At 42.0% G+C, this 27,309-nt stretch overlaps 1 protein-coding gene across 12 annotated transcripts in view; it reads right to left on the bottom strand.

Annotated features, from left to right (window-relative positions):
- Nucleotides 1-27,309, bottom strand: part of tsc2 (TSC complex subunit 2) — a 121,339-nt gene that overhangs the window by 3,884 nt on the left and 90,146 nt on the right. For 11 of the 12 annotated variants that reach the window (XM_069906491.1, XM_069906492.1, XM_069906490.1 and 8 more), the window contains 11 exons: nt 25,393-25,638; nt 24,091-24,297; nt 22,446-22,514; nt 17,539-17,693; nt 13,024-13,529; nt 11,949-12,027; nt 10,741-10,827; nt 8,027-8,213; nt 7,327-7,466; nt 4,346-4,424; nt 2,022-2,113 (listed from right to left, as the gene is read on the bottom strand). In XM_069906491.1, the coding sequence (XP_069762592.1) occupies nt 2,022-2,113; nt 4,346-4,424; nt 7,327-7,466; nt 8,027-8,213; nt 10,741-10,827; nt 11,949-12,027; nt 13,024-13,529; nt 17,539-17,693; nt 22,446-22,514; nt 24,091-24,297; nt 25,393-25,638 (1,847 nt within the window). The remainder of the gene's footprint in view (nt 1-2,021; nt 2,114-4,345; nt 4,425-7,326; nt 7,467-8,026; nt 8,214-10,740; nt 10,828-11,948; nt 12,028-13,023; nt 13,530-17,538; nt 17,694-22,445; nt 22,515-24,090; nt 24,298-25,392; nt 25,639-27,309) is intronic. The other variant, XM_069906499.1, reaches the window with a different exon arrangement.

The raw sequence follows: 27,309 nt of genomic DNA, 5'->3' as shown, positions 1-27,309 counted from the left end.
TTGGAATAAAGAAGAATAAAAGGAGATTGATAGAGGTTTATAAAATTGTGAGTAAATGTGAGTAGGGTCTTTCCAGTGAGATTACGAAAGGGGACGGTTTAAGGGGGAAGTTCTTCGGTGGGTATGGACTCAATCTTGAGTTTTAAGAATAAATTGGATAGGTACATGGATGGGAGAGCTCTGGAGGGTTATGGAATGGGAGCAGGTTATTGGGAACAATAGTGGAAGACTAGAAGGGCCGAATGAGCTTGTTTCCATGCTCCAGCATTCTACGGAGGCCAAGTCATTTGGTGTATTTAAGACAGAAATTGATAGGTTCTTGTTTATCCAGGGCATCAAAGGTTATGGGGAGAAGGCTGGGCAGTGGGAATGAGTGGGTGAATGGAGGGTCAGACTCGATCTGCTGAATAGCCTATTTCTGCTCCTGCGTCTTATAACATTCAGAAATGGAGTTAATCACAAACATTGAACACACATTGGTGAAGGTTGAATCGGATTAATTTAAATGAATGTTTTGAAGAGGTACCAAAGAGAATCAATAAGAGCTAACAACACAAATTTTAGCCTCCCAGTTGGTCGTTTAACAAAGCAGATCAATTATACAATGAAACACCCATGGAAAAGTTTAACAGAGAGGCAGAGGAATTTCTTTAGACAGAGGGTGGTAAATTTGTAGAATTTGTTGCCACATACGGTTGTGGTGGCCAGGTCACTGGGTGTATTTAAGGGGGAGATTGATAGAGGCATCCAAGGTCATGGGGAGAAGGCCAGGCGGAGAGAAAATGGATCAGCTCATGATTAAATGGTGGGTCAGACTCCATGGGCCGAATAGCCTACTTCTGCTCTAATATTTTATGGTCTTGTTTTCAGGCTAATGAAGAGCCCACAGCCAGATGGACTCGATTGCATTCCTATCCCAAATTTGCATTTACTTGTGCGCAAATGGAAAAGAACAAACACATATTGGGAATTAAAGTTGCCTTTACATCTCCCAATTGCTGGCAGAGATGTTCACCAAACACAATTTAAAAAGCACAGAAAAAAGGTCAATAAACTCTGCAGCTAACCTCTCCACTGAAAGTGACTGAGATGATAAGAATGTATGGTCACATACACAAGTACAATGTACAGATGCCTCAAAATTGTAGCCACGCAGATACACAATATAGACCAGCGTGTCCCAAATTGGGTTCTGTGGAAGAAATGACGGAGTAATAACAATTTGCGCGGGTGAAGCCGGTGACTGTGGCCCAGAGAGTCTGCGCCGCACCTTTGCTGGGGTGACGCGCACGGCAGCATGAAGATCTGAGGTATGTGCGAGGAGGGGGCTCTGAAATACCGGTGTCTAGCTTATCCCCTGTGTTAAGTGAACAACAGGATGGATCCGTGGCCGGGGGTGTCTGACGCAGCGGGAAGCGAGAGAAGCCAGGCCTGTGGTGGGGGTGCTGGGAGTGGCTCGGGCCCATAGCGAGAGACAGCTGGGAGCGAGGGGTGCCGGTGGCAGCCTATGGCACAGCTGAGAACGAGAGGTGGTGGGGATAGCTAGGCCTATGGCAGGGCAAGGTCGGGGGGGGGGGTCTTACTAAAGCTCAGCCTAGGGTCCGAGTGGTAGTTAATCGTCTACTGGTGAATTTACTTTCTTACTAATCTTGTGTGTACACCAGGTCTTATAAACTGTAATTGACGATTGGGATTCCGCAATTTCAAAGTGCTCCCCAAAAGGGTTCCATGAGCTAAAAGGTTTGGGAAGCCCTGATATAGAGCAATAGCAATGGAATAGATTACAATGTACCACAAGACAGAGAGAAAAAAATAAAAGGATCGATAAACTAAATTAACATGCAGAAATCCGGCTGTTGTGACTTGTCCATGAGAAAGAAAAAAAAAATCATGAAGGATACCAAATGCCAAATCAAGTATTGTAAAAGATCAAATTTGGCTCTATACATTTCTCTCAAACAACGTTAAACTTGTGATATCTTTATTAAAAAGCTGAATTAACCAACTATTCTCAGACTTACATTTGCATGCAAAGCCATTTGGCGCACCAAAAACGGGAGATTCTTGTCCGACACAATCCTTGCCACACTTGTGTCAACCAGCCCCTCCATATCTAAAAAAAAAGCATCAGTAGCCACATAAGGGAAGTTTTACCTTTAATACACAAACAATTGATTCCTTATTAAACATACATTGTATGCAACTGAAGACAACGAACATCTACAAGAGTGAAGTTCAGAATCACAAAGGCGGCAGGCAGGTCCAAAGGGCAGCTTATAGCACGTTGGCCTTTATTGCAAAGAGGTTGGAGTTTATGAGCCAGGAGGTACAGAGATCATGGAACAAAAGCAAACAGCTGGAAGAACCCAGCAGATTCTGGGTCCAACCAAAAACATTGTTGAGATAGAGATATAGCTATATCTAGATAAAGGTAGCACGGTTAGTGCAATGCATTACTGTGCCGGTGACCTGGGTTCAGATTTATTGTCAGAGTACATGCATGGCATCACATACAACCCTGAGATTCTTTTTTCCTGTGGGCACGGCAGAATTACCACTAATTAGTAATGCAAAAAATAAACTATACATGAACATGGCACCGTCTTAAGGAATTTGTATGTTCTCCCCATGACAGAGAGGGTGAGCAAATTTAAATTCTTGGGTGCCACTATCTCAGAGGCTCTTTCCAGGACCCAACACACGGACGTCGTTGTGAAGAATGCACATCTGTGCCTCAACTTATTCAGGAGTTTGCAGAGGTTTGGAATGACACCAGAAACCCTGGCTAATTTCTACAGACGTTTTATGGAAAGTGTGCTGACCGGCTGCATCTCACTCTGGTATGGGGAAACTAATAGCCCTGAGCGTAAAGCCGTCCAAAACATAGTGGACACAGCCCAGGACATCACAGGCAAAATCCTCCCCACTATCGAGAACATCTAAAGGGAATGCTGCCGTCGGAGAGCAGCAGCAACTGTCAAGGATCCACACCAACCAGTACGCGCTCTGTTCTCGCTGGTGCCATCAGGAAAGAGGTCTAGATGCCACAAGACACACACCATCAGGTTCAGGACCAGCTACCCATCCACCATCAGACTCCTCAACGACAAACTCAATCAGGGACTCATTTGAGGACTAACTTCTGCACTTTACTGATTTTTTAAAAATTCTCTCTGCATTGTACCATTTGTTTACACTTGTTATCTGTTTTACAGTTCTTTATTTGTCACATGTATATGATGTGTACAGTTTTTTTTGCGCAACCAATAAGTGGTAATTCCGCAGAAAAAGGAATCTCGGGGATATATGTGATGTCATGTATGTACTCTGACAATAAATCTGAATCTGACCTCCTGTGGTTTCCTCTCACCCTCCAAAAATATACAGGGTTATTTGGCTGGCACAGATTTTATGGGTCTTAAGGGCCTTCTACTGTTCTGTATCATTAAAAAAAAAGGATTAGACATTTAAAGCTGAGGTGCAGAGAAATTTCTCTCAGGGAAAAGTGAGGCATAACATTCTGAATGAACACCCAGCATATTAGATATGCATAAAAACACCAAAATACCAGAGGAACTCAGCCGGTCTTTTCAGCATCTATAGGAGACAAAGATATATTAATGCTATCTGGCTCCTTGCCGACATGTCTGTCCATGGTCTTGTGTATTGTCAGACTGAGACCACTTGTAAATTTGAGGAACAACACTTCATCTTCCAACTGAGCACCTTCCAACCAGATGGCATTAATATCGACTTCGCTGCCTTTCATTAAACCGCCCCTTCTTCCTCCATCGTCTCTCCATTCATTGTCTGCTTTTGCACAGACATGATAAATTCCACCTAGCCCCTTATCATATTCAATTAACACCTTGTGGGTCTGGATTCCTCCCCCATTATTTGAATTCTGAGACTTTCTGATCTATCCTGATCCTGCCTTTTCTAATTTTTCCTTGAAGAAGGGCTCAGGCCCGAAACGTCAGTGATATATCTTTGTCCCCTACAGATGCCGAAAAGACCATCTGAGTTCCTCCAGCATTTTGGTGTGTTTACTACAATCACAGCGTCTGCAGCTGATCAAGGTTCACTCATCCTTTTCTGGCTTAAAAGAGTTAAGGCACTGGCAAAGTGAGGACTATTTGTTAAATTTGCAATAATATTAAGACATTACAGATACCAGTTATAATAAATATTCACAGGGAAGGGCAAAGCAAGTGTTGTCAACCTTATCCAGACTTTAGATGAATGCAATGAGTGAGAGGACACTATACCCTCAAAATCTACTTAAGATACCAGTAACAAACATTCAAATTTAGGGAAATGAGTTACAAGTGCATCCTTCACTCACCTTTACGTGCTTGCAGGGTGACTAGGTTGCTTTCAAAGTCCAGAGGTTTAATAATTACCTCCACAAAGTTAAACTGACCCTGTTAAAATTAACAGAAAAATAAAAATTGTCGGTGCTCAAGCAGAATTTATCCCTCTTCCCCAAACACTGATCTGCAGAGACGTCCAGCGACAGAATACACAAGTCATTTTCAACAGTGGGATAACTGAATGCAGGTGTGGACAGAAAACGTCAAAACAACCTCAGTAGGATGAGATCAATTAAGACCCTTGCACTTTCTTTGTTTTTCAACAAAATCCCTGCTAACCGTCTTTGAATATCAAGTTCAAGTGTATTATCATCCAATTGTACAAGTAGAACCAAATGAAGCAACGTTCTCCGGTCCTCAATGCAGAAACAAGCACACACACATAAAGACATAACACAAATTATATATATGCAGTACATATATACATGTATAGAAATAAATATTGTTAAATATATAGCAGCGTCTTGGAGGGTCTGTAAGAGCAATTTATTCAGTCTCAATGCCCGTGAAAAGAAGCCGTTTCTCAGCCTGGGTGGTTCCTCAACATCTGAGCCTCCATAGACCACTTGAGTGGAAGATTTCAATGATTCATCACTCTGAATGAGGATGCCTATCATGTAGCTTCCATTCCAGAGAAACGATCACTAACCTGTCCGATCGATATACTCAGATTCTTAAGAGAACTAGCTTCTGTTCTTGTTCCAAACAGGGAGTTCCTGGCAGGAAAACTAAATTTCAAGTCAGTAACACTGATTTCTGAAAAAAATAACAAGGACCCAAGGATACTTGTACATCTATTTGATCACTTCCTCTGGAACCAAGGAGGTTTGTCTGTGACAGCAATCGCCAATCCAAATAGTGAACTATTTTTCAAATACAGTCTATTACAGGGCCGCAATCCATGCAACCACGATTACAAAAATCAAACGAAGAATGAAAAGATATAAATAAAGGCTTGTGATGATCCGGCATTGCTGAGAAACAGATATTGGGACCGGGATTCAAGAAGGAATGCCAATGGCAAGCAGGGCTCCCGAAGGGAGTTTGGGATCGTGGGCAAGGTGGTGACTCTCTGATTCGCTGCTTGGATCAGACAGGAGGCAGAGGGGCTGTGGAAGTAAGCAGCAGAGGAGGTGGTGGCAGGATCCATGGGATTCTTGCTTCTATTTCATCTTCATTGTGGCACTGGATTAGTAGCACCTCTGTGTGCCTTAACTGGCACAATTGTGCATTTTACCTACATGACAGTAAATGGAATCTTGAATTGCAATACATACTCAAACGATTTACGTATTGTTTTCCCAAACTCCTCCACTGAGCGCAATTTCAAAATCTTAGTATTTCAACTCATCTTCTTCAAACACCAACTCAGACCCATTAAAGTACTGTAAAGCCAATACCACATCTGAGCCAAAAGTAAAACACAAGTGCTGGAGAAACTTAGCAGGTCAAACAATGTCCTTTATGTAGCAAAGATAAAGATACAGAACCAATGTTTTGGGCTTGAGCCCCTTCATCAAGGTAAAATGGTGGGGGGTGGGGGGTGGGGGGGGGTGGGGGGGGTGGAGGAGGAGAAGGGGGAGGAGCACAGTCTCAAAAGCAGGAAGTAATAGGTAGATAAAGAAGGGAAGGCACAGCAGCAAAGGTGGGGGGGGGGCTCTGTGAATAGATGAGCAAAGGGAAAGAAGTCAAGGGGAAAGGGAAGGGAAGGAGAACGGAGAGTAAGTTGGCAGAAACTGAAGACCTCGATGTTAATGCTATCCAGTTGGAGAGTGTCCAGACAGTTTTGTTCCTCCAATTTACGGGTGGTCCTGGTGGGATAGTACATGAGGGCCAGGAGGTGGGGCAGGAATAGTGGATGAGCGAGCTAAAACTGCACCTCAGAACAAGGTAGCCACTCAGGCAGTGTGCAAACGATTACACCAGCCCTTAATCTTGAAACACTACCTACTCAAACCTCCATACACTTTCATCTCAAACTAATGCAGCACATTTATTTTGGACCTGCAGCACAGAAACAGGCCAATTCAGCCCCCTGAGTCTGTGCCGCCCATTTTACACCCCATTAACCTACACCACGGTACGTGTTTGAACGGTGGGAGGAAACCGGAGCACTCGGATGTAACCCACGCAGACAAGGGGAGAACGTACAAACTCCTTACAGACAGCGTGGGATTTGAACCCAGGTCCAGTCTTGATCGCTAGTGCTGTAAAGGTGTTGCGCTGACCACTACACCAACTGTGCTGCCCATATCAGACTCATAAAACTCAATCTAAGGATATAACCTATACAAAAACATTTCAAATCAAATTAAACATGCAATTCCTGAAGCACAAGCTTAATAGAAGAAAACAAAGTAATGAAGCACTGTTTAAACACAAGAAATACTGCAACCCAGACCATAAAAGATGCAAAACATCTCAGACATAAAACAGTTCAACCTAATGGAGGATCTCCAAAAACCTAAACAAAGTAGATCAGATCTTTACATCTTCAAAATAGCAGAAACCTATGAAATGCCATTAAACTCACAGAACTCCAGATCCACAACTTGGCTTAAATTAATGTAGCATCTTTAACCCAAAAGATTTCTAAGCCCTCAACCCACAAAATCCAAACTGTTGCAGAATGTCATCTGCTTAAGGAATCATTTCAGCTCCATAAAATAACTCCTTAAAACCACACCTCAGGAGCACCTCCAACTATTTCAGCATTGTGAAACCCACCAACAGTGCCAGGAACAGCAGGGTCCTTAGGTGAGTAAAGCTTCGGGGCAGCAGTTTGCTGGCCCAGCCGCCAACTTCATTTGATTCCTCTTAAATCCGATGGTGAAGCTCATTCTTTTAAAAAATCGACAATCACGAAAGGGGAAGGAGAAAAATGGAAGGTGAGAAAGTTGGGGGGAGGGGGTAAAAACAGGGAAAGAGGCGAAGAAACCGAGACACATATTACCTTTATCGTTCCCAGCTTGTATTCCTCTTGTGTGTCTTTGTAAACAACTATCACATAGTCATTGCCTATGTGTCTTTTCTTATTGCAACAGGTTCGATCTGATTCCCTGTTTGGCATCAGGGTTGCAATGTGGAAGATGGCTTTAATAGGAGTGGAGAAAACGAAAGTGCATCACTTCACAGAACTCAGCTGGGGGGCTTAAGTAAGATCAGTTTTGCAAACATTTGGATTTGAAATTTGGAAACTTTAAAATTGGCGCAATCAGTTTGCCAACCCCATACAACAGCCAATCACAAGACAAGTAACTGGCAAATTCACTTATCCACCATATAACAATCTCCATAGGTGCCAGATTCCAGGGGGAAGGGTTTACTGCATATTAAAACCAGTTAAGGTGAGGCGCTAGGACTGAAAATATGGGACACGCAAGAGACGAGAACTGGTGCAGTACCTGCATTGCAGAGGTAATAACGCTGCCCTTATTCCATTCAAGTTGATCTCTCACTGTAACCCTATTCTGTACCTTTTTATTCTGTTTTACCTGCATATGGAGAGACTTGCTGGATAGCATTCAAAATAAACCCCTTCACTGGAACTCGGCACACTTGACAAGGAACAGAGATGATCACATTTGGACCCCCCCACCCCTCACACCCATGTGGGATCTGGAAGTGCAAGAGATGTCCGGCAAATCACCTACCTTGCATGATGTCATCATGCCAACAGTAGGTAAACTGCCCATCATCGCCGTACGTGTCGAGACCACCGAGGAAAATTTGTTCTGGGTTGCAGTCTTGGAGATAGATCAATTTACCAAGGCCAGTCAGGAATTGGGCATACCGCGACGATCCATAGGCATTGGACAGAATTTCCACTTCATTATTTGTCTGAGCAAAACAAATCCAAATTAGGTACAGTTCCTCGGGCTGAGCGGAGGATTTCCTAACACGTTTTGAAAACATACGCTGGCTTGGGTGAAGATTATAATTACATCGTTCAAAAGACATTTGAACAGATATATGGAGGGCAAGGGGAGAGAAAAACAAAGACATCCCAGAATATCAACTTGGAAGCATGGACAAGAAGGGCCTGTTCCATGCTGTGCAACTATAATCCAAAAGAAAAAATTTCAAGACTCACAGTAAACTTTTGTTTGAAAAGGAAAAACACTATATCCTAATTATGCCTGAACCTTCTGCAATATACATTTCAGAATCAGAATTTATCATCACCAAATTTGTTGTTTTGCGGCAGCATTACAGGTGAAAATATCACAATAACTTACATTTTAAATAAATAAATTAGTACAAAACAGAAAGTGAGGTAGTGTCTGTGGTTCTTTGTTCATTCAGAAATCTAACGGCGGAGGGGAAGAAGCTGTCCTTGTGCTGCTGAGTATTCGTTTTCAGGTTCCTGTACCTCCTTCCTGATGGTAGCTGTGTGAAGAGGGCATGGCCTGGCTGGTGAGGAATGAGGCTGCTTTCTTGAAACACCGTCTCTTGAAGATGTTCTCGATGGAGTGAAGACTGTTGCCCATGATGGCGCCAGCGGAGTTCACAACTCTGTAGTTTTTTCCTGTCTTATACATTGGCACCTCCATACCAGACAATGATGCAACCAGTCAGAATGCTCTCCACAGTAGACCTGTAGAAATTGGCAAGAGTCTTTGGTGACAGACTAAATCTGCTCAAACTCCTCATGAAGTATCACTGCTGGTGAGCCTTCTTCATGATTGCATCAACATGGAGGCCCAGGATAGATCTTCAGAGATGTTGATGCCCAGGAACCCTTTCCACTCCTGATGCCACCTGGTATACCCCCCCTGAATTCCACAATCAGTTCCTTAGCTCAAGGATTTGTTGAGCCTTAAACTCATCAGAAATGTTGTAAGCATGTAATGCAGTGGGCAATCATTCTGACTTCCAGCCCTCACTGGAATAGCTCCCAAATGAAACACATACAAAAGTCCCACAGGATTCAACAGCATTACCATTTTTCTATTACCATTGTGAATGTTGGGCCAGTGGTAGATATCAGGGAACATAGAAAAGGTAGAGGAGATAGAACTCCAGAACTTAGGATCTTGGTTGTTGAAGGTACAAATGGTGAATGATTCAATTCATTAGCTTGGAGTTTTAGACATGAAGTTATAAACAAAATGAGAAATTAAAAACCATGCATTCACCACAAGTCAATACACCATCAACAATACAGCACAGTACGGAATCCTTCAGCCTACTATGTCTGTATGAAATTAAAATTTTCCCTGCATGTGATCCATAACCCTCCATTCTTTGCATCTTCATGCATCGATCTAAAAGCTTTTTAAACAAAACAATCTTATATACTACCACCACTACCCCTGGCAGCCTGTTCTAGGGACCTACCATCCCAAAAATAAATTGCCTTTAACATCTTCTCCCTACCCCGGGTTTTGTTTTAAATGTGTAAACCTAAGAAAGCGTATTGGTTACTTTAAAGAACTAATGTTACTAAAGGCAGTACATCTGTGCAGGCAGTTACAGATTTGTGAAAGAATTATTAAAATCACTCAAAGCATAAAATGTTACATCTCCACATTAATTATCTATAAAGGAAAATACATCATCTATCATTATATCCATCAATTTTCTTTGCAACCAGAATTCCATCAATTCAACTGCCCTCTGAAGTAGAAAAGTTGAGCAAAGAAAATTTTCTTCATTCTTGCCCTTATCCTCCTATTAATTTAAAATTTAAATTTGGACCAACAGCCACGGTAACAGGACCTTCTGGCCCACGAGCCCATTCTGCTTAAATACCCCACTTAATTTACAATCCCCATACGTTTTGTAGGGTAGGATGAAGCCAGAGCACCCAGAGGAAACCCATGCAGACACGGGGAGATTGCGCAAATTCCTTACAGACAGCGCTAGCACTGAACCCGGGTCACTGACGCCGTAATAGCATTGCGCTAACTCTGACGTCCTTTAAGGGAAATGCGTCAAGAAGCCTTACAGGAGAATTCAAACAGACCAGAGTCATTAGAATCAATGAGCATTGTCATACAGCACAGAACAGACCCTTTGGTCAACTCATCCATGCCAACCAAGTTGACTTTCTGTGCTTGTCCCATTTGTCTGCAATGTGGTTCATATCTTTCCAAACGCTTCCCTTCCATATATCTCTCCAAAGCTTACTCGATAATGGAAGTTTAAAAAGTAGAAAGTGAAGGGATTTAGATCCTGTGTTGCTTGTTGCAAAGTCACCCGGAGAAGTGGTGCACAAATCAGCAACAAGATGGTTACAGGGCATCACTAGGGAGATACGGTTTACAGTGTCTTATCAATTCCTGCAAAGACCAGCACTCAAGCACCTTGTATATCTTGGGCAAAAGGTAGGTTAACCGCTTACCAATGTGGAACATATCCTTACCTGCCCTTCCCCAACGTACACGACTCCAATTGTGTGCGTATCATAAGGTGGCATCTGATCGAGAACTTTAATGGCTCGTTCTGTGATCTAAGATTAACAAAATTGCCTGTTAATAACTTGCAATAACAATTCACAACAATTCAAGGAAAAGGCCCATTTCTCAGATCAAATAAATGTGCAGCTGTTGTAAGAGAATCCATTCATACACACTTACTGTGTAGGCTCTTCAAAAGAGTTAGACAACTAGTCCTACTCTTTCCTCACGGGCATGGAAACATTTCCTTTATAAATACTTACCCATTACCATTTCAAGAGCTTCTAATTTTCTTCCACCAAAAATTAGGCCGTGTTCTCAGAATTGTATCCCTTGCCTCAAATGTCCTTTCAGTTTGAGCGGCAGGACGTATTACCCCTTTTCTTATCTGAACAATGTCTCCCCACAACAGCGCTATCTTGCAGCCCTTGGTTAACCATAATTGATATTTATTTCATTGTAACTCTACTCTGAAGCGGTTTTCCTCTACTTTACATGGCTGCATGAATACTGGAGCTGACCTGTGTAATCCCTATGCCACAGGTGCTCTGTGATTAGTAAGGGATTGCTTAAGGTGGGATGTGAGTGGAAAGAAAAAATTTGAAAACCACTGTTTTAATCGTCCCTCATTGACTCGTTATGTGCACGGTTTCAGAACTCCAAAGGAAATGGGCCAATGACCATTTTTCTCAAGCCAAATATTTTAGTAACAAATGGGTCTAGACCAGTGGTTCTCAACCTTCCCTTCCCACTCACATCCCACCTTAAGCAATCCCTTACTAATCAGAGCAGCTATGGCCTAGGGAATACTTAAAGTGGGATGTGAGTGAAAAGTATAAGTTTGAAAACCACTGTTAGATTATTCACCAAATGTCTCACTGTGCCAGGCATAGTGTGACAACTTAAAACGTAAGTGCATCTCTAGACTGAGTCACTTGCCTTCCTTATAATAAAGTGGTGTATTATGTTATTTCAAATCTGTCTTTGCAGGCAGTTTTCTTACAACTGACTCCCATTCAATATATGCAGGTCTTCCACACAGATGTATCAGTGATTCATTATAGTTATGAAAGCTGTTGAAAACCTAGTGTTATTGTATCATTGCAAAGCTCAGCTCCATTTATCGCTAAAAATAAAACAAACTGTAATGTAGTAATGATTTAAAACTACTTACTTCATTCTTGGGAACTAGAAGGGGCTTGTTTGACTCACTACCAAAGAAGGGTGAATGATATAGCTGAAGGAACACAAAACTGGAAAACAAAAACAAAACAACACAGACTTTGTTCCCACATTCTCCAAGTTCATTTATGGTTTCAAGAAGGTCAGGCACATGGCAACAAGTACATACATTACCAGGAACAGAGGCTGGTTTATAAATCACAATAACACTGCAAGTTGCTTGGTCTGAAGATCACGAAGAAGACAACTCGAGGAGAGAATGGGCCGGATCATAACAACTCCAGCACAAGGGCCAGCAACCAACTCGTACTTCCTTCAAGACCTTGGAGGTGGTGGTGAGCGCATGTGGATTTGCAGGTACTGATTTCTGACCTGCTTCACCCCTGAACACACACTACTAAACCCAGAACATCTTAGAACAAAGCAAGCAGCTGCATGCCCTTCATATCTGGCCCCTTGGCTTAATCTGAATAGGGTTCCTGAACTTCATCAAAATAAAGAGACGTGATTTCATCTGCTTTAAAACACATGCACCGAAGTGAAATTGTACAAGTTAATGAAATTTAAACCGCTTATAAACACCTGTGATCTTCAGTGGTGTACGTTTAGATCTAGTTACAGATTGATTCATCCCTGCATGAGCCAGAGGCAACAGGTACCCACAAAGGCAAATGCAGCCACAAGTTATCGGCTGGTAACTATACATGACCTAGCTTAATGTAGAAACACAGTGTTGCATACTGATGGTCTTTCACCAGGTCATTACTGAAACTAGAACTTAACCCCTCAGGATCCCTGCACCAACATCCTGTTCTTGGATGATAATATACAGTATGGGCATGTCATTTAAGGAAAATTTTTCACCCCAATAGATCTTCTTCACCACCCATACCACTGCTCATTTCCCTGACTGATACCCTCTCCCTCAAAAAGTAGCATTAAAAATTACACTTTAGAACTTACAGGTTGCAAACTGTTGCATTTGCTATGCTGTCCGCATTAGCTATAAAATGCTTTGAGACATAAAAGGCAATACTGCAACTCATTCTATTAAAGATATCACCTACCTTGGGCTTATCCCACTAATCTTCTCTGCATTTGTTGCGGCCGATCGATTCTGAACCCCATCCCGCTGCGACCTGCGTCCCCTCTTTGATGGGGCAGAATCAGAAATGGTGTGGCCCCTGGGCCGATACCGGTTTGGTGACGGAGGTGGTTCTTTCTTTTCTGCTGGAAGTAGAGCCTCCTGCTTGCTGCCATCACTGATTTCCAATTTGTCGTTTGAAGAGCGTTCCTCTTCAATGCTTTCAGTGTGAGTCCTAGGCTTCACTTCAGCTGCAGGCTTCCCAACGAGTCCCTCTTTCCCGATTACCTCGGTCGTTTCCTGGAGGTTCTGAAGCTCCGGAGAAGAGCTGGACTTGTTGAGGGTTTGAGCGCGGTTGAAATCAAATTCTTCCTCCAATGGATCAATGGCCAAAGTAGATGGCACAACCTTTTCAGTTGGAATCCCTGTTATCCCACTATCCTCCATTTGGAGAGCCTTGTCTTCCTCTTGGCTAGATGTTGACGATGACTAGAAACAAAACAATGTTACCATTCAACAATTCAGTACTCATTAAATATTTAGATCTCTGAAAGTTAATCAGTTTTGGTTCAACCAATTTAATTAAAAATCAGATTCATGGCTCTTTCAATTCTTTTACTAAATCAGAGCTGCGTTGTTGAAAGCAGCAAAAAATTACCTTGTAAAAACACAATGCTGGAGAAACTCAACAGGTCAAAGTTACTCCATTGAATGGCTCAAGCCCAAAACATTTGTTACACCACCTTATCTTTACTGTTTGACCTGCTCAGTTTCTCCAGCATTTACTTCAACCACAGTGTCTGCAAACTTTCGCATTTTCATTCAAGTATTACCTTGTTTCCACTGCTGCTTCACTTAGAGTCAGAAACCTACAAAGCCTTAAACACAAGATCAATTTATCCACTGTCTTCTAGCAGGACATCCTCATTAATGATCCAGTTGGTCGCACTGCTGAATTGAAACTGGCTTGTTGCAGTTTCAGCGCTCCCTGTGTGAAGTTCAGACATTCGGACTGTAGTCACATGTCTTCTCCCACCCACCAACCCCCTCAATCCCTGGGTGCTCTGGTTTACTCCCACATCCCAAAGATGTGCAGGTTGATGGGTCAATTGCCTCCTGAGCCGAGGCGAGTGGGAGAATTTGGTGGGGGAGTTGATGGATATGTGAGCAAGATAAAAAGGGATTTGGGTAAAATAGTGTATATCGTATATACTCATGTAATAGTCGACATCCCTGCCCCTTTTTTTGGCACAACGCTATGATCTGTGTAAAAGTCAAACCCCCTATTTTTGACCTCCCAACATTCCGTCCATGAACGCTCACCTCAGCCGCCTGCCCATCCGAGTTTCCGACATCCGGGTCACAGACTCTCTCCTAGGCTGGAGCTGCCCAGCCATCCAAGCTCCTGACACCCCAAACGGAGACTTACCATCCGGTCCCAGCCATTTCAGCTCCCTGTGCCTTGAATGTTGCAGGTGCTAATTGCGGTCAAAAGTAGTACCACCCACACCCCCACTCTTCAAATTTGAACTGAAAAATTGGTCCCAAAAACTCAACTCTTACACAGGTATTTTTGGAACTTTTGAATTATTATGGGAATGTTAGCCCCTCAAAAGTATGACTCATGTAAAAGTCGACCCCCCCCCCCGGAAATTTGACCCAAAAAATTAGTTCCAAAAAAACTCAACTATTACATGAGTATATTTTGTATGAGTGCTTAATGGTTGAGACAGACACAGGTTTTAACGTTCTCTTTCTGAACAGTAAAACTCTGAACTCGACATTAAAATTTGAAGCCAGATACTTAGAAGTGGTAGATGCAATACTTAGCAAAAGCAAAAAGACGTAGTGGAAATGGTAAATGCTGTCTCACTTCCAACAGGGGAAAAATTTGGGATTTTGCACAGACTTAAAAATTATCAGAACTAGTATTGATTGATTTGATTATTAGTTAAGAACCAAACTACAACATGTGAATTAAAAACATGCATACTTGTCAAGTCCATAATAATTGTGCACAGTTCCATCACTCAAACCATACACAATTCTTAAGAGGCTCGAGAGAGAGTGGATTCAAAATTATGTTATCCTAGTTCGGTGCAGTCTAGAGCAGCCAATCACAACAGGGGCCCACACCACATCTAAGTAAAAGCCTCGTTTTCTTTTCACCTCATGTAACAAATATTATTTTATGTAGTCGGTAAGAGAGAACGGCAGAAACCAAAACTTGACAGGCCCACAAACTTTGAGCAGAATTCCCTTGTGGGGAAAAAAGGATGAAAATGGCAGGTCTAGAAAAAAGACATTCAGGGCAAAGATCACCCGAGACGACTTCATCTGGCAATCTCCGCCAGGAGTCGATGTTCATTCCAGATGGCTACTGAAGAATGAAGGGGAAGGTGACTTAAAGATCCCCAACAGTCTTGCATTCAATGCAGCTAGAGCAAATGAACTGTTCAGGGCAGCACAGATGGGTGCTTATGGCTAGACAAAGAGATTTGGAAAGCAATCAGCCAGGCCTCCCGGGCCTTCCACCAAAAAGTGCCAAATCTACTTAGGGGAAGTACTATCCCGGTGCATTCGTATGGGGCCAGTATTCTTTTCTTCTTGGATTGATCTTGCAATATCCACCAGGAACGTTGCTTAAATAGAGTTCAATTATCGAGGACCCTTTGCATCCAGCACAGAGTATTTCTCAAGGTGGTGGTATAGGAGCATCAAAATCAGGACTGCTAGGATGGGGAATAGCTTCTATTGATGAACTGCATTCTGTAACTGAATACATTATTCCAAAATATTTGTATCATTGCGTACATGTGATTATTATGTGCTGAATGTTGAGTACGTGTGTGCACTGTGGTCTGGAGAAATGCTCTTTCGTCTGGTTGTACGTGGTAATAAACTTGAATTTAAATTAGGAATCCTGCCTGTTGAACCTGCAGCTGGTTAATGTGGTGCAACATTAGCAGACATCCTCATTTAATTCAATGTTTTAAATTTAATTATCAATTTGGACATAGAGCATGGTTACAGGCCCTTCCTACAATTGACCTACAACCCCCATGCATTTGAGGGTGGGAGGAAACTGGAGCATCCTTGCAAACATGGGAAGAACGTACTATCTCCTTTCAGACAGCGTTAGATTCGAAACCAGGTTACTGGGTGCTGTCATATCATTACCCTAACTGCTCAGCTGACCGAGCTGCACTGATGACAAGAAAGTCATCTGGTGAAAAGACATTTATATTTGATTTAGTTCATGTTTGAATGTGTTTCAGCATCTCAAATTTTAAAAAAATCTTTAAAATGGGTCCCAATTTGTATTTTATTTTTTAAACTCAAAAACAAATTAACATTCAAATACAGATGTAAATAAGTTTAATGAAAATGCTTAACAAAGGGTTAATTAATCAGGTAAGAAAATACAGTAGTTGCCTTGTAACATGGAGGGAATGTGACTGTTTTCTAACATGATCTTCCCTGTGCTGTAGTGAGATAATAACCAACACTACAAAAAATATCGTAAAAGTAAAGACACCAAGTGTAAGGACACCCTGACATTTCCCAGCCACGTGCAGACACAAGGGAACATGCTATTGTAAAAACAAGAACCACCAGCTGTGTGAAACTTTATGGTCCCACATAGACCCCTGGCCAAATGAGGAATGAACACTCCGAATGCTTTGAATTGGGGCTCAGTGTGGAGAACAAGTTACTGAACTCTTTCTTTGTACCTCTCTCAACCTCTCTATCAAGGTTGAATTAAGAAACTGTTGTACGCTTAATTGATTCTGCTGTTTATTTTATTGACAGCTGCTGAGTCCAGGACAGAGTTTCAGAGCTCAAAGCCATCCTGGGAGCATAGAGGGGAGCCCCTGCATTAACTGATCAGCGTGGTCTAAACCTTCCCTGGAGGCCACAGACCTTTAAGAGCGTGGCCACAGGCAGAAATCAATTTTTTTTAAAATGTAATCAGTAGAAGAGAACTACGGAAGAAAACAACTAAACTTGACAGCTTCACAGGGAAGGGGGCCAATAAACTGGGGGCCAGAGCCAAAAAATGGTCAACAAAGGCTGGTGTAAATAATAGGCGACTTCAGGCAACCAACCCATCAACCACACCAAAAGCACATGCAGCTGTTAGGACAAGGCAACTGTCAGTTAATTTGAGAAAGAGATGAAAATGGGCAGTTTTACTTAAGTTATATTTTAAAATTCAAATGTTTAAATTTAGACATGCAGCACAGCTCCGTGCCACCCAATTAACCAACAACCCTTGTATGTTTTGAAGGGTGGGATGGAACCAGAGCACCCAGAGGAAACCCACGCAGACATGGCAAAAACATACACAGTCCTTACTGAAAGCGCAAGATTCAACCCCTGGTCGCTGGCGCTGTAACTACGTCACGATAACCGCTAAGATAATCACGCTGCGCGTCATCGTGCACAAGGAAATACCAAACTTGGTGAGCGAAACAAAGTAGAAGCAGCAACTTACTCGACTGTAGGATGTACTGTAGGACTGGCTCTCTGCAGGCATGAAGATTGGCTCTGAAACCATTGCCTCAAAGTCCTCAAGTTCATGAGACTCCACGGGAGAATCGCAGGCCTTCATCCCCAGTCCATCACCTTCCTCTGCTACTGCAACCGAATCTAGAAATTTGTCTCAATGTCAGAAACCATTCACCGCCTCAATCCTCCCTATAAATTAGATGAATTAGAAGCTTCTCTTTAAACAAGTTCTGATTCGAGATGGATGAATATATGGGGAGGATTAGTATGATTTATCCTTAACTATTTCCTGCATAATGATGTTAACAGAAGCAAAACTGAAGCTTTAGCTAGGAAAAGAACTACTTTTCTCCATCATTTACCATGCCCCCAGGTCATCATTAAACACCAAGGTCTATCTTCAACGCCAAAGCTGAATCCGCCAAAGCAGATTTCAACATTGCATAATAATGAACTGTGGGCCATCGCTGATCAACTAAATCTGCTCGACACTTTTAGAAGCATGAGCAGTGGTAACAAAAACATTTCATCTGCTTGACTCGCAGGGAATACTTGCCTACTAGAGATTAGAGAATCAAAACCAGTGCTATGCTTTCTGATGCGGGACTTTAAATTTAATTAAAAAATAAAAATTCAATGCAATTATTTGGTCACAGTAACATTTTGATTGACAAACCAATATGTCATTTCCCCTTTTTTTAAAATTAAACCAATGTAATTTACTTTTTGCAAGTAAACTTATTAAATCATTTACTCTAAATTGGAGATCAGTAGCGATCATCAAGGACCCACACCACCCAGAACACACTCTGTTCTCACTGCTACCATCAGTATAGATGCAAGACTCACACCACCAGGTTCAGGAACAGCTGCTCCCCCTCCACCATCAGACTCCTCAACAACAAACTCAATCAGGGATTCATTTCAGGACTCGAACTTTACACTTTATTGATTTTTTTTAAATTCTCTATTGCAGTTTGTTTACATGTGTACACATTTTTTTTTCATTACTAATAAGAGGTGATTCTGCCTCACACACAAGAAAAGGAACCTCAGGGTTGCATGTGATGTCATGTATGTACTCTGACAATAAATCTGAAAACTGAAGAGCTAGAAGTGTATAAACTTAATGGTTTAATGAAGTTGTCAGAGAAACTTGAAATACTGTAATATTTTAAAATAATGTTTAATGCAGTTCTGTGCCAAATCTGATGCCTGTCCAACTGTATAATAATGAATGTCTGCACTCCAGGTGCAATAAAGGCCCAAACGAATCACCTAACACAGGAACCTTCATGCTCTCATGGTTCTTGAGCATTGCTTAAAAAGTTATTAGAGTATTTAATATTCTTCCCTAAACACACCAGAGGTAGTAAACAACCTTCTTCAACCAGCACAATCAATTTACTGATAAAATTTTGTATTACTGGGTTGTTTCTTTGGTCTTCCTGAAGTCAACCACATTGTGAAGAATCTGGAGTCATATGCAAGCCAGACTAGGCAAGCATGGTAGCTTTCTTTCCGGAAAATACATCACCATATATACTCATGTAATAGGTGAGTTTTGGGAACCAATTTTTCAGGTCATTTTTTTTTGGGGGGGGGGGTCATCTTTATTACTTTTGATCACAGTAAGTACCTGCGTTGTTCAAAGCGTTGGGAGCTAGGATGGCATGACCGACTGAGTTATAAGTTGCGTTTGAGGCGTTGGCAGCTCAGATAGGCAGACGGTCAGGGTGAGGGTTCACAGTCAGAGTGTTGAGAGCTCGGATGGGCGAGCATCTTTGGGGTCTCGGGAGATCTGATGGGCAGGAGGCCGAGGTTATGGTTCGCGATCAGGCATTGGGAGCTCAGATGGGTGGGCCAGAAATAGAAGGGGTCTACTTTAACATGGGGTAACAAAAAATGTAATTTTTGTGACTTTGTACAAAGGATTGACTATTACATGAGTTTTTATGGTAAATAGCCAAATGGACGTTCAACTGCAATCTTCTGATGTTTTCAGTCACAAGTCCCATTTCTGGTTCCTTTAATTCAATGAATTTAAATTCCTTAACTGCCATGGTGGAACTTGAACTCTTACCTCTCAATAAAAATCAAAGGGCTGATCCAAGAAATCTGAAATAAATCAAAATGCTGGAAGCACACAGGTTGGGTCATATTTCTGGAAAGAGTAACTGCATTTCAGGTCCAAAACCCTTGGTCAGAGTTACGATGAAACATCTCAGATCCTAAACGTTAACTTCTCTTTCCACAGATGCTGCCTGAACTGCTGGGCATTTCTAGTTTTTTTTTAATATTCTCATCTCTGACAAGTAATTGAAACTCAGCATTGTCATTCCCAACCTCATTTTTCATTTACTCTTGTTTAAATTAAACTTTCAATCGATTTTGGTATGCCAAGTTGGAGAAGCTGGACGCTTTGTTGAGCACCTTCGCTCTGTCCGTTGCAAGAGAAGTGACCTCCCAGTGGCCACCCACTTTAATTCCACAGCCCATTAACTCACTGACATGCCTGTCCATGGCCTCATGTATCGCCAAGCTCGAGATTCCTTATTGTCATGTAAGAGTGATTAGCATGTAATATTACACAAAATAGTCTTCTACCTGCCTCAAGGCAAATAAATGCATTAGTATTGCCCAATGCCCTGACAGCAAGGAAGAAAGAAAAGCAAAAGAGAGTCCCTTCAGAGTCACCGAGTGTTCATGGATTCTCCTCTGCGGTCACACAGACTCCAGTTCAATCCATCAACAACCCAAGCTCCAGATCCAAACCTCTGATGAGACCAGGAAGCCTTCAGTGGCCGAGACCTTTTGGGAGTTCTTCTTGCTCTCAGAACCCTCTTGAATCCTGGTTCTGATACCTGGTTTCCATGAGCCACTTTCCAGTAGCCCACAGCCTGTGAGGGTCCCCTGACCGAGTTGTCTGCAACCTGCGTGGGTCCCTCAGCTACTGAGCCCCTCATTGGTCCACTCCCATGCTAACCATCCTGCTCAAGGGGGGAGGTGCTCTCCAGTTTCTGGTGCCTGCTGCTCTGCCGGAGTCTATAACCCCTCAAGGATGCTGCCGAACACAGGTGCTGCCATCTTGGGGGCAGACTCTGTGGTTGTAACATTTTAAAATAAAACACAGTTGACCCCTTTAACAGGGAGTATAAAGCCTGTTCAGAGCTGTCTGTATTAGGACCGGGTAGCTGAACCCTTTGGAGCAGCACCAGGTCTCTGCTCTCCCAGATCCGCATCAGCGGCAGTGATGATGCTACGCGACTCCAGCAGCACTGCCATTATTTTTTTTAATTTTCTCGGCCACCCAGAAACTGAAGGAGCATCAATTTATAATCAGTCTCAAGTCTCCAACCAGACGGCATCAGCATCGACGTCTCCAATTTCCTCCCCCAGCCTTCCTTTCTTCTACGAGGGAGCTAGCATCCTTAGCCCTCTGCCCCAATCACTTCCCAGCTTTCTTTTTTATGTTACCACCTGCATTCACCTCATCCCCATTCTTTCCCCCACCTTTTCATTCAGGCGTATGCCTAACTCTCGACACTCTTGATAAAGGGCTCAGGCCTGAAATGTTAATTGCTTTTACTCCCTGTGGATGCTGTGTGACCTGCTGAGCTTCTCCGGCACATTGTGCGCTGCTCAGGTGAGCCCAGGTGGATTTTAACAAGTTAGTTATTCGGCTGAAAATTCCATTCTCTCTACAGACTCGCTGACCACCTAATGGGGACACTAATACCACTGAGTGTAAAGCCCTGCAAATGGTAGTGGACACCGTCCAGGACTTCACAGGTGAAATCCTCCCCACCATCAAGAACATCTTCAGGGATCGCTGCCGTCAGAGAGAATCGGCAATCATCAAAGATCCACAACACCCAGCACACGCTCTGTCCTCGCTGCTGCCGTCAGGAAAGAGGTCTCGGTGCCACAGGACTCGCACCACCGGGCGGCTCCCCCTCCTCCATCAACAACAAACTCCATCAGGGACTCATTTAAGGATTCTTGCATTTTATTGTTTTCTCTCTGATTTGCAGTTTGTTCACAGTTCTTTATTTGTTTACATATGTACATTGTGGTTTTTTTTGCAATACCAATAAGTGGTGATTCTGCCTCGCTGCAGTAAAGGAATCCTAGAGTTGTATGTGATATCATGTATTTACTCTGACAATAAAACTGAATCAGATGCTGACAGACATTTATCTTTCGTAATCCACTCCCAACTCAGGCCCTCATTATTTCAGCTGCTCAGATAGCTCTTCACTGCAAGCTACTAGTTTAAATTTTTCTGTTTGTAGCTGCAAATACATCAATTTGCAAATCAGTATGTTTTTAGAAGAACTTCACTGCAATTATGTTGGAGTTTGCCAACCAGTTGGCAAGAGGCTTACATGAGGAAGGATAGAGGGAGTAGAATCAAAATTTAAAAATAGCAAGTTACAGAAGACCAACAGTATTATAGAGAAGAGTTTTAATCTACAGAGCATTTTGCATAAAGGAATGCATACACAGCAAGGCTTTGAGAAAATTATTACATCTCAAAATAACTGCACAAAACAGTGCTGTAATCTGCAGTGGATAATGACTGAAACCAGATTACTTAAAGATGAATTCAAAGAGCATGCTTGATTAGTTTAAAGTTTCAGGTGATGAAACTAAGCCTTTTATTAGTAAGAAAAATGTAAAAAAATATTTTTTTCACAAAATGTTTAAATGTAGGATATGAAGCATCCAAATGGTTCTGCAAAGGAGCAGCTTTTAACTGGAATAATATCCATGCTACTCCAGCTAATTAAAGAACCATAGAGGCCACACACACACACACAGAGCTATGAAACAGCGGGGGATGCATGGATACTAATGATTCATGGGACCCTTGAGGGTGCTAGCATGTACCTGCCCAGGAAATGCTCCTGTGCAACTTTTCTCGACTGCTTGTCTGGCACATGGAAGAGAAAGAGGCCACTGCAAAGGGAAATGAAATCAGTGGCTGCGTGAAGCATGGGAGAAAATCTCTTTTATACAGAAAACAGAAATAATTGATCTGCCCAAACTGCTTATGGTCTCTCCCTCTCTCTCCACCTCTCCTACCTACCCAATAATATCTGCTCTTAGCCCCTCGCCAACTCCCCACCCCCCAACCACCCAAAAGACTTGCTACCACTCCTTCCTACTTTAGGCTTGTTCCCAACCCAAAACAATGGCTGACAATTTCTATCCATGGAAACTGTCTGACCCTCCAAGTACCTCCAGGTCTTTATTGTTGGCACAACTGTACTATTCCTCCCATAAAGGCTATTTATAGCCAACTTAGTGGAACTATCAAATCACTTATGCATGCTTATTCACACTGAACACTGCCAGAATTTTATAAAAACTTGAAAAATGTTGGGCTCTACCCTGGATTACAGACTTCATCGGCAATCAAGCACTGTAAAATCTTTCCAGAACTACCAGGGTTTTCTTCTGTTCTGTGCTAGGAAAAATATAGTGTTCCCCAAAGCAAGATATGGAGACTAAAGATGATTGCACTGAAGTGCTGCCTTACTGCTCTACTGCAGGATGTCTACAGTCGTCAATGCAACCGGAGCCGTGCTTTAGATATGACTGATCCAGCATCTCTATATTAAAATAAGGGGGAAAGCAACATGCCTCTCTCTTCAATGCAGCGACGGATGGTGCAGTGAATTACTGTTGCCTTCGTCATCTAACGCTTGGGAAAACAAAAGGAAGCCAGTAAAGGAGTACTGCAGAATATAATGGTGAGTAGCAGAACTCCAAGCTACACTAGTGTATCCCTAAACTTGAATGAATGACGCAAGAACCCAATTCAAGGGTACACAAGCAAACTGGAATTTCCTCACTAATCAGCTTATAGCCTGACTCATGGGATAGACCTTTGTCCAGAACATTTTCAGGATTAATGGCACCCAAGCTCCACTCTGTAAATGACAACCAGAAACAAAAACCATACCGTGGGAAAAACATTAATTTAGCCCTTATAAATGGTACCATACCAGGATATTTCTGAATGCATTACAAAGTTTTTTTTAAATAACAAAGTGAATAACATTGTGAAAGTGATTTTTAAAAAGTGAACTAAAGAATTACACCAATGCTTGAGTATCTAAAACGAACTTGGATCTCACAACGATGGTTAAAGCAAGCTTATATTTTACACCGGCGTATCTTAATCTTTAAGAAGTCAGAGTCCAAAAAACTTAGGATAAAGTTTATTATTTCCATTTCTATTTTTATTCTTTAAATTCACCATCAGCACTTTCTTTTCCCTTGAACCATTATTCATTTTGTTATTTAGTCCCTCCCACCTATTAAAGACCTGCCTGTTTGTTCTTTCCTCTCCTCCCATTTTTTTTTTAAACTTGACCATTCCCACTTCTTAAGAAACAGAACTGACCTGAAGTATGGACAGTTTCCAACACATCAGATGTCGCGCGTCTCAACATTCAACTGAATATCAGGGAGCAAGATGGAAACATTCGACTGTTTTTTTGGGTAAAGGAATGAGACTTTCACGAACCTGTGTTGAAACGCTGAAGTAAAGGTGGCTTGGATGCAAAACTGGGGGATGGCATAGATTCTGATCGGCCCGGTGTTTGGTGGCGTGAATCTGTCACTCTCTCTACAGCCATCAACATTGTGGACAGCTCCTGTAAGGGTATGTTGTTTATCTCAGAAGAAAATGGACTTGGTGGGTTCTCCAGACACAATAGCCAGCTTGAATTACCTACAAAGATGAATATTTACCCATTTATTCTTCTATTTATAATACTCATTTTCCCATTAAGCATAGTGTAAATTCAATTTATACCTGTATAGCTGCGGAATCTGTATACTTACGCATGTGAAAAATTCATCATCAAGGTACAGTTACCATTAAAACATAAAAATATTGACCATCGAAATCTTTTCTGCATTCTTGCCTGCCAAACAGTTTCCCAAAGCAAAAATGTTTCTCACGGCAATAAAAGTCCTTCGGTACAAAAACTTTCAGTCAGATGCAACTAGGAAAGTAAGGGAAAAAACAACTAAGGTTGAACTAAATGAAGTATGGCAGCACGGCCAATGGAGTCAATGCTGCAGTGTCAGAGCCTCAGTTCAATCCTGACCTCTGGTTGCGACCTCTGTGGAGTTTGCATGTTCTCCCTGCTACTGCACATTTTCTCCACATGCTCTGTTATCCATCCGAAGATGTGTGGGTTGATAGGTTGATTGGCCATTGTAAACTGTTGCTAAGATGCAGGTGAGTGACAGACTGGGTGAAATTGTTGTTAAATGGAAAGCACAGAACCAGTGGGCTGAAAGGCCCATTTCTTCACAGTGCTCATCACGTGCTGACACGGACCCATTGGGGTCTACAGCTTGCTCATGTGCCAGTTGCAATTCTCAGCAACTATTTCACACTGTGGCCAATACCTGACAAATGGAGGGTATTATTAACAACCTTCTACAGATTCAGGGGCAAATTCAGCTATATTTTCTTCTTTACAGGCATTCTGTAAAACAACCACCAAATTTCAAGGTTTGCAAAAAAAAGAGGTTCAGATTGCCCTCTCCCCTGGGTGAATTATTTGGGAATGGCATTAAAGCAACTGCCATAAATGAATTTAAACAAGTTACCAGTTGTGCTTCTAGAAAAGTCAATTGCTACAAGAGAAATAAATGAGAATCAATAGGATACAAAACCATTGTCATACTAGGACAAAGTCTTTTCTATTCACCATTTTATCTTTGTATTCTACAATCAATTCAATGTAGAGCTTTATTATATCCACATTCAATCCTAAAATCTCAACGGCACATCTCCATGCAATGCTCGTACCTGAGGGTCGACGGATGTATATTTCTGCCCATCCTTGAGTCAGGACTGGCGCGTATTCAGCCAGATTGGTTTTTTTCTTCTGGGAAAGCAGCTGGCCACCAGAGGGGGGCTCATCCTGAAGCAATGCTTTACGGTGTTCCAATCCCTTTGCAGCCAGAGTCTCGGAGGGAGCACCGACCTCACTGTCTGAGGGCGACACCAGGGGGCTTAAACTCTGAATGGAATCACTATGAAGAGCGTGACCACCTCAAGAAACAGAAGAAAAAAAATGGCTTTGAAAGGAAAACATTTGCATTAGATATTTAAATGTATAATTTGATTCTAGTTTTGCAGATGTTTTCCTCCAGGCAATCAATTCAAATTTAAGCTCATTGTAAATAACCAGACTCAAACTTTTTAAAACATGATTGAATTTTTCAATTACAGCTTAGTTTATCCAACATTATCCCACAGGTACTGTTTGTGATTTCTGGCAACATACAGACAATTCTTCAACTGAATTATGTGTTTCCCAGTCTCACAATCCTCTGATCTTATTTAACTGCACCAAAACACACTTAACATTTACCACAAAGATAAGTTTTGTGAAAACTCTCAGTTGAACAGAGAAGGCTGGAAGCTAACCAACATGCCAGGTTTTATTTATGTCAATGACACACTGGAGCAGAGCTGACAATATGTAAATCCTCGCCAGATGTCACCTCAAAGTGAAGATGAGAAAGATATTTTGGCGAATAAAGAAAAACTTTAAATTCACTTGGAGAAAATAAAATAAATTGCTTATTAAAAATATTCAGAAATTGAAGAATCCTGAAAACTTTTAACATCCCTCCAGAGCATCTCTGGGAGGTATCTGAGCCTGTCAATGTCCAGCCATCTCTCTAACTCAGTTTCCCCAAACCTCCACCCAAAATGCTACCCTGTCAGCTTCATCATCAGCTTTGGACAGTTAACAAGATATTAATGGGTAAAAATTTAACGGATTATGAAACTAGCGCGAGCTCGTCCAGTTAAGATGCAGGCAAGGCAATTTAATTCAAAGTGGAGAATAGATTCAAAGGGCCACAAGGCCAACCTTTTATTACATGCACTCAGATTAACTCGTCGCCATCTTGAAAATTCAAAATAAAGTGGTTCAATAAAATCCAACAGAAATTAGGCAAATCTAAATGTATTCGCACAGAAAGCTGCAAGTAATTAGTTATCCAATCCATTCTTAGTTTGGAAACAAGAATTTTAAAAGGATATAGCCATTGGGTAGAACTGCCAGAGTATCAAGATTATACATAGAGTTTTTACGGAACAGAAATGTGCAATTTATCCATTAAAACCATGTTGTCTACCCACAATAGTCCTATTTGTCTGTATTAAGTCCATATCCCTCAAATTTTTCTTATCAATGTACCTGTCTAAATGTTACAATTGTACCTGCCTCAACCACTTCATCTGGCAGTTCATACACCTTGTGTGAAGAAGGTGCCACTCCCCTTTTAAATCTATGCCCTCTAGTTTTAGATTCCCTTATTCTGGGAAAAACACGCCACTCATGATTTTATGAACCTCTACCATATTCCCACCCCCCCCCCCCCCCCGCCACCCTCGCCAAGGGAGAGGAGTCCCAGACTAACCAACCTTTCATTACAAGTCTGCCCGTCCCAGTAACATTCTTGTGAATCAAGAAAAGAGGGATGACTGCCTTCCATCCGACAACTAGGAAAATTCCTCACATCAATCAGTGGCGTTCACTGATCAAAGGGCAGCAACAGCTTTTACATTCTTACAACACAAACCATCACTAAATTGATTCAAGTTACAGGATTTTACCATTTATAAATTCAGCAACTTAAGGAGGAAAAACCCAACACCCAACCCCAACCCACCAATTTTCCCTTGCAACCGCTGCAACCGTGCCTGCCT

Source organism: Narcine bancroftii, chromosome 12 (genome assembly GCF_036971445.1).
Source record: "Narcine bancroftii isolate sNarBan1 chromosome 12, sNarBan1.hap1, whole genome shotgun sequence".
Lineage (NCBI taxonomy): Eukaryota > Metazoa > Chordata > Chondrichthyes > Torpediniformes > Narcinidae > Narcine > Narcine bancroftii.
This window is presented reverse-complemented; position numbering and strand designations above follow the sequence as displayed.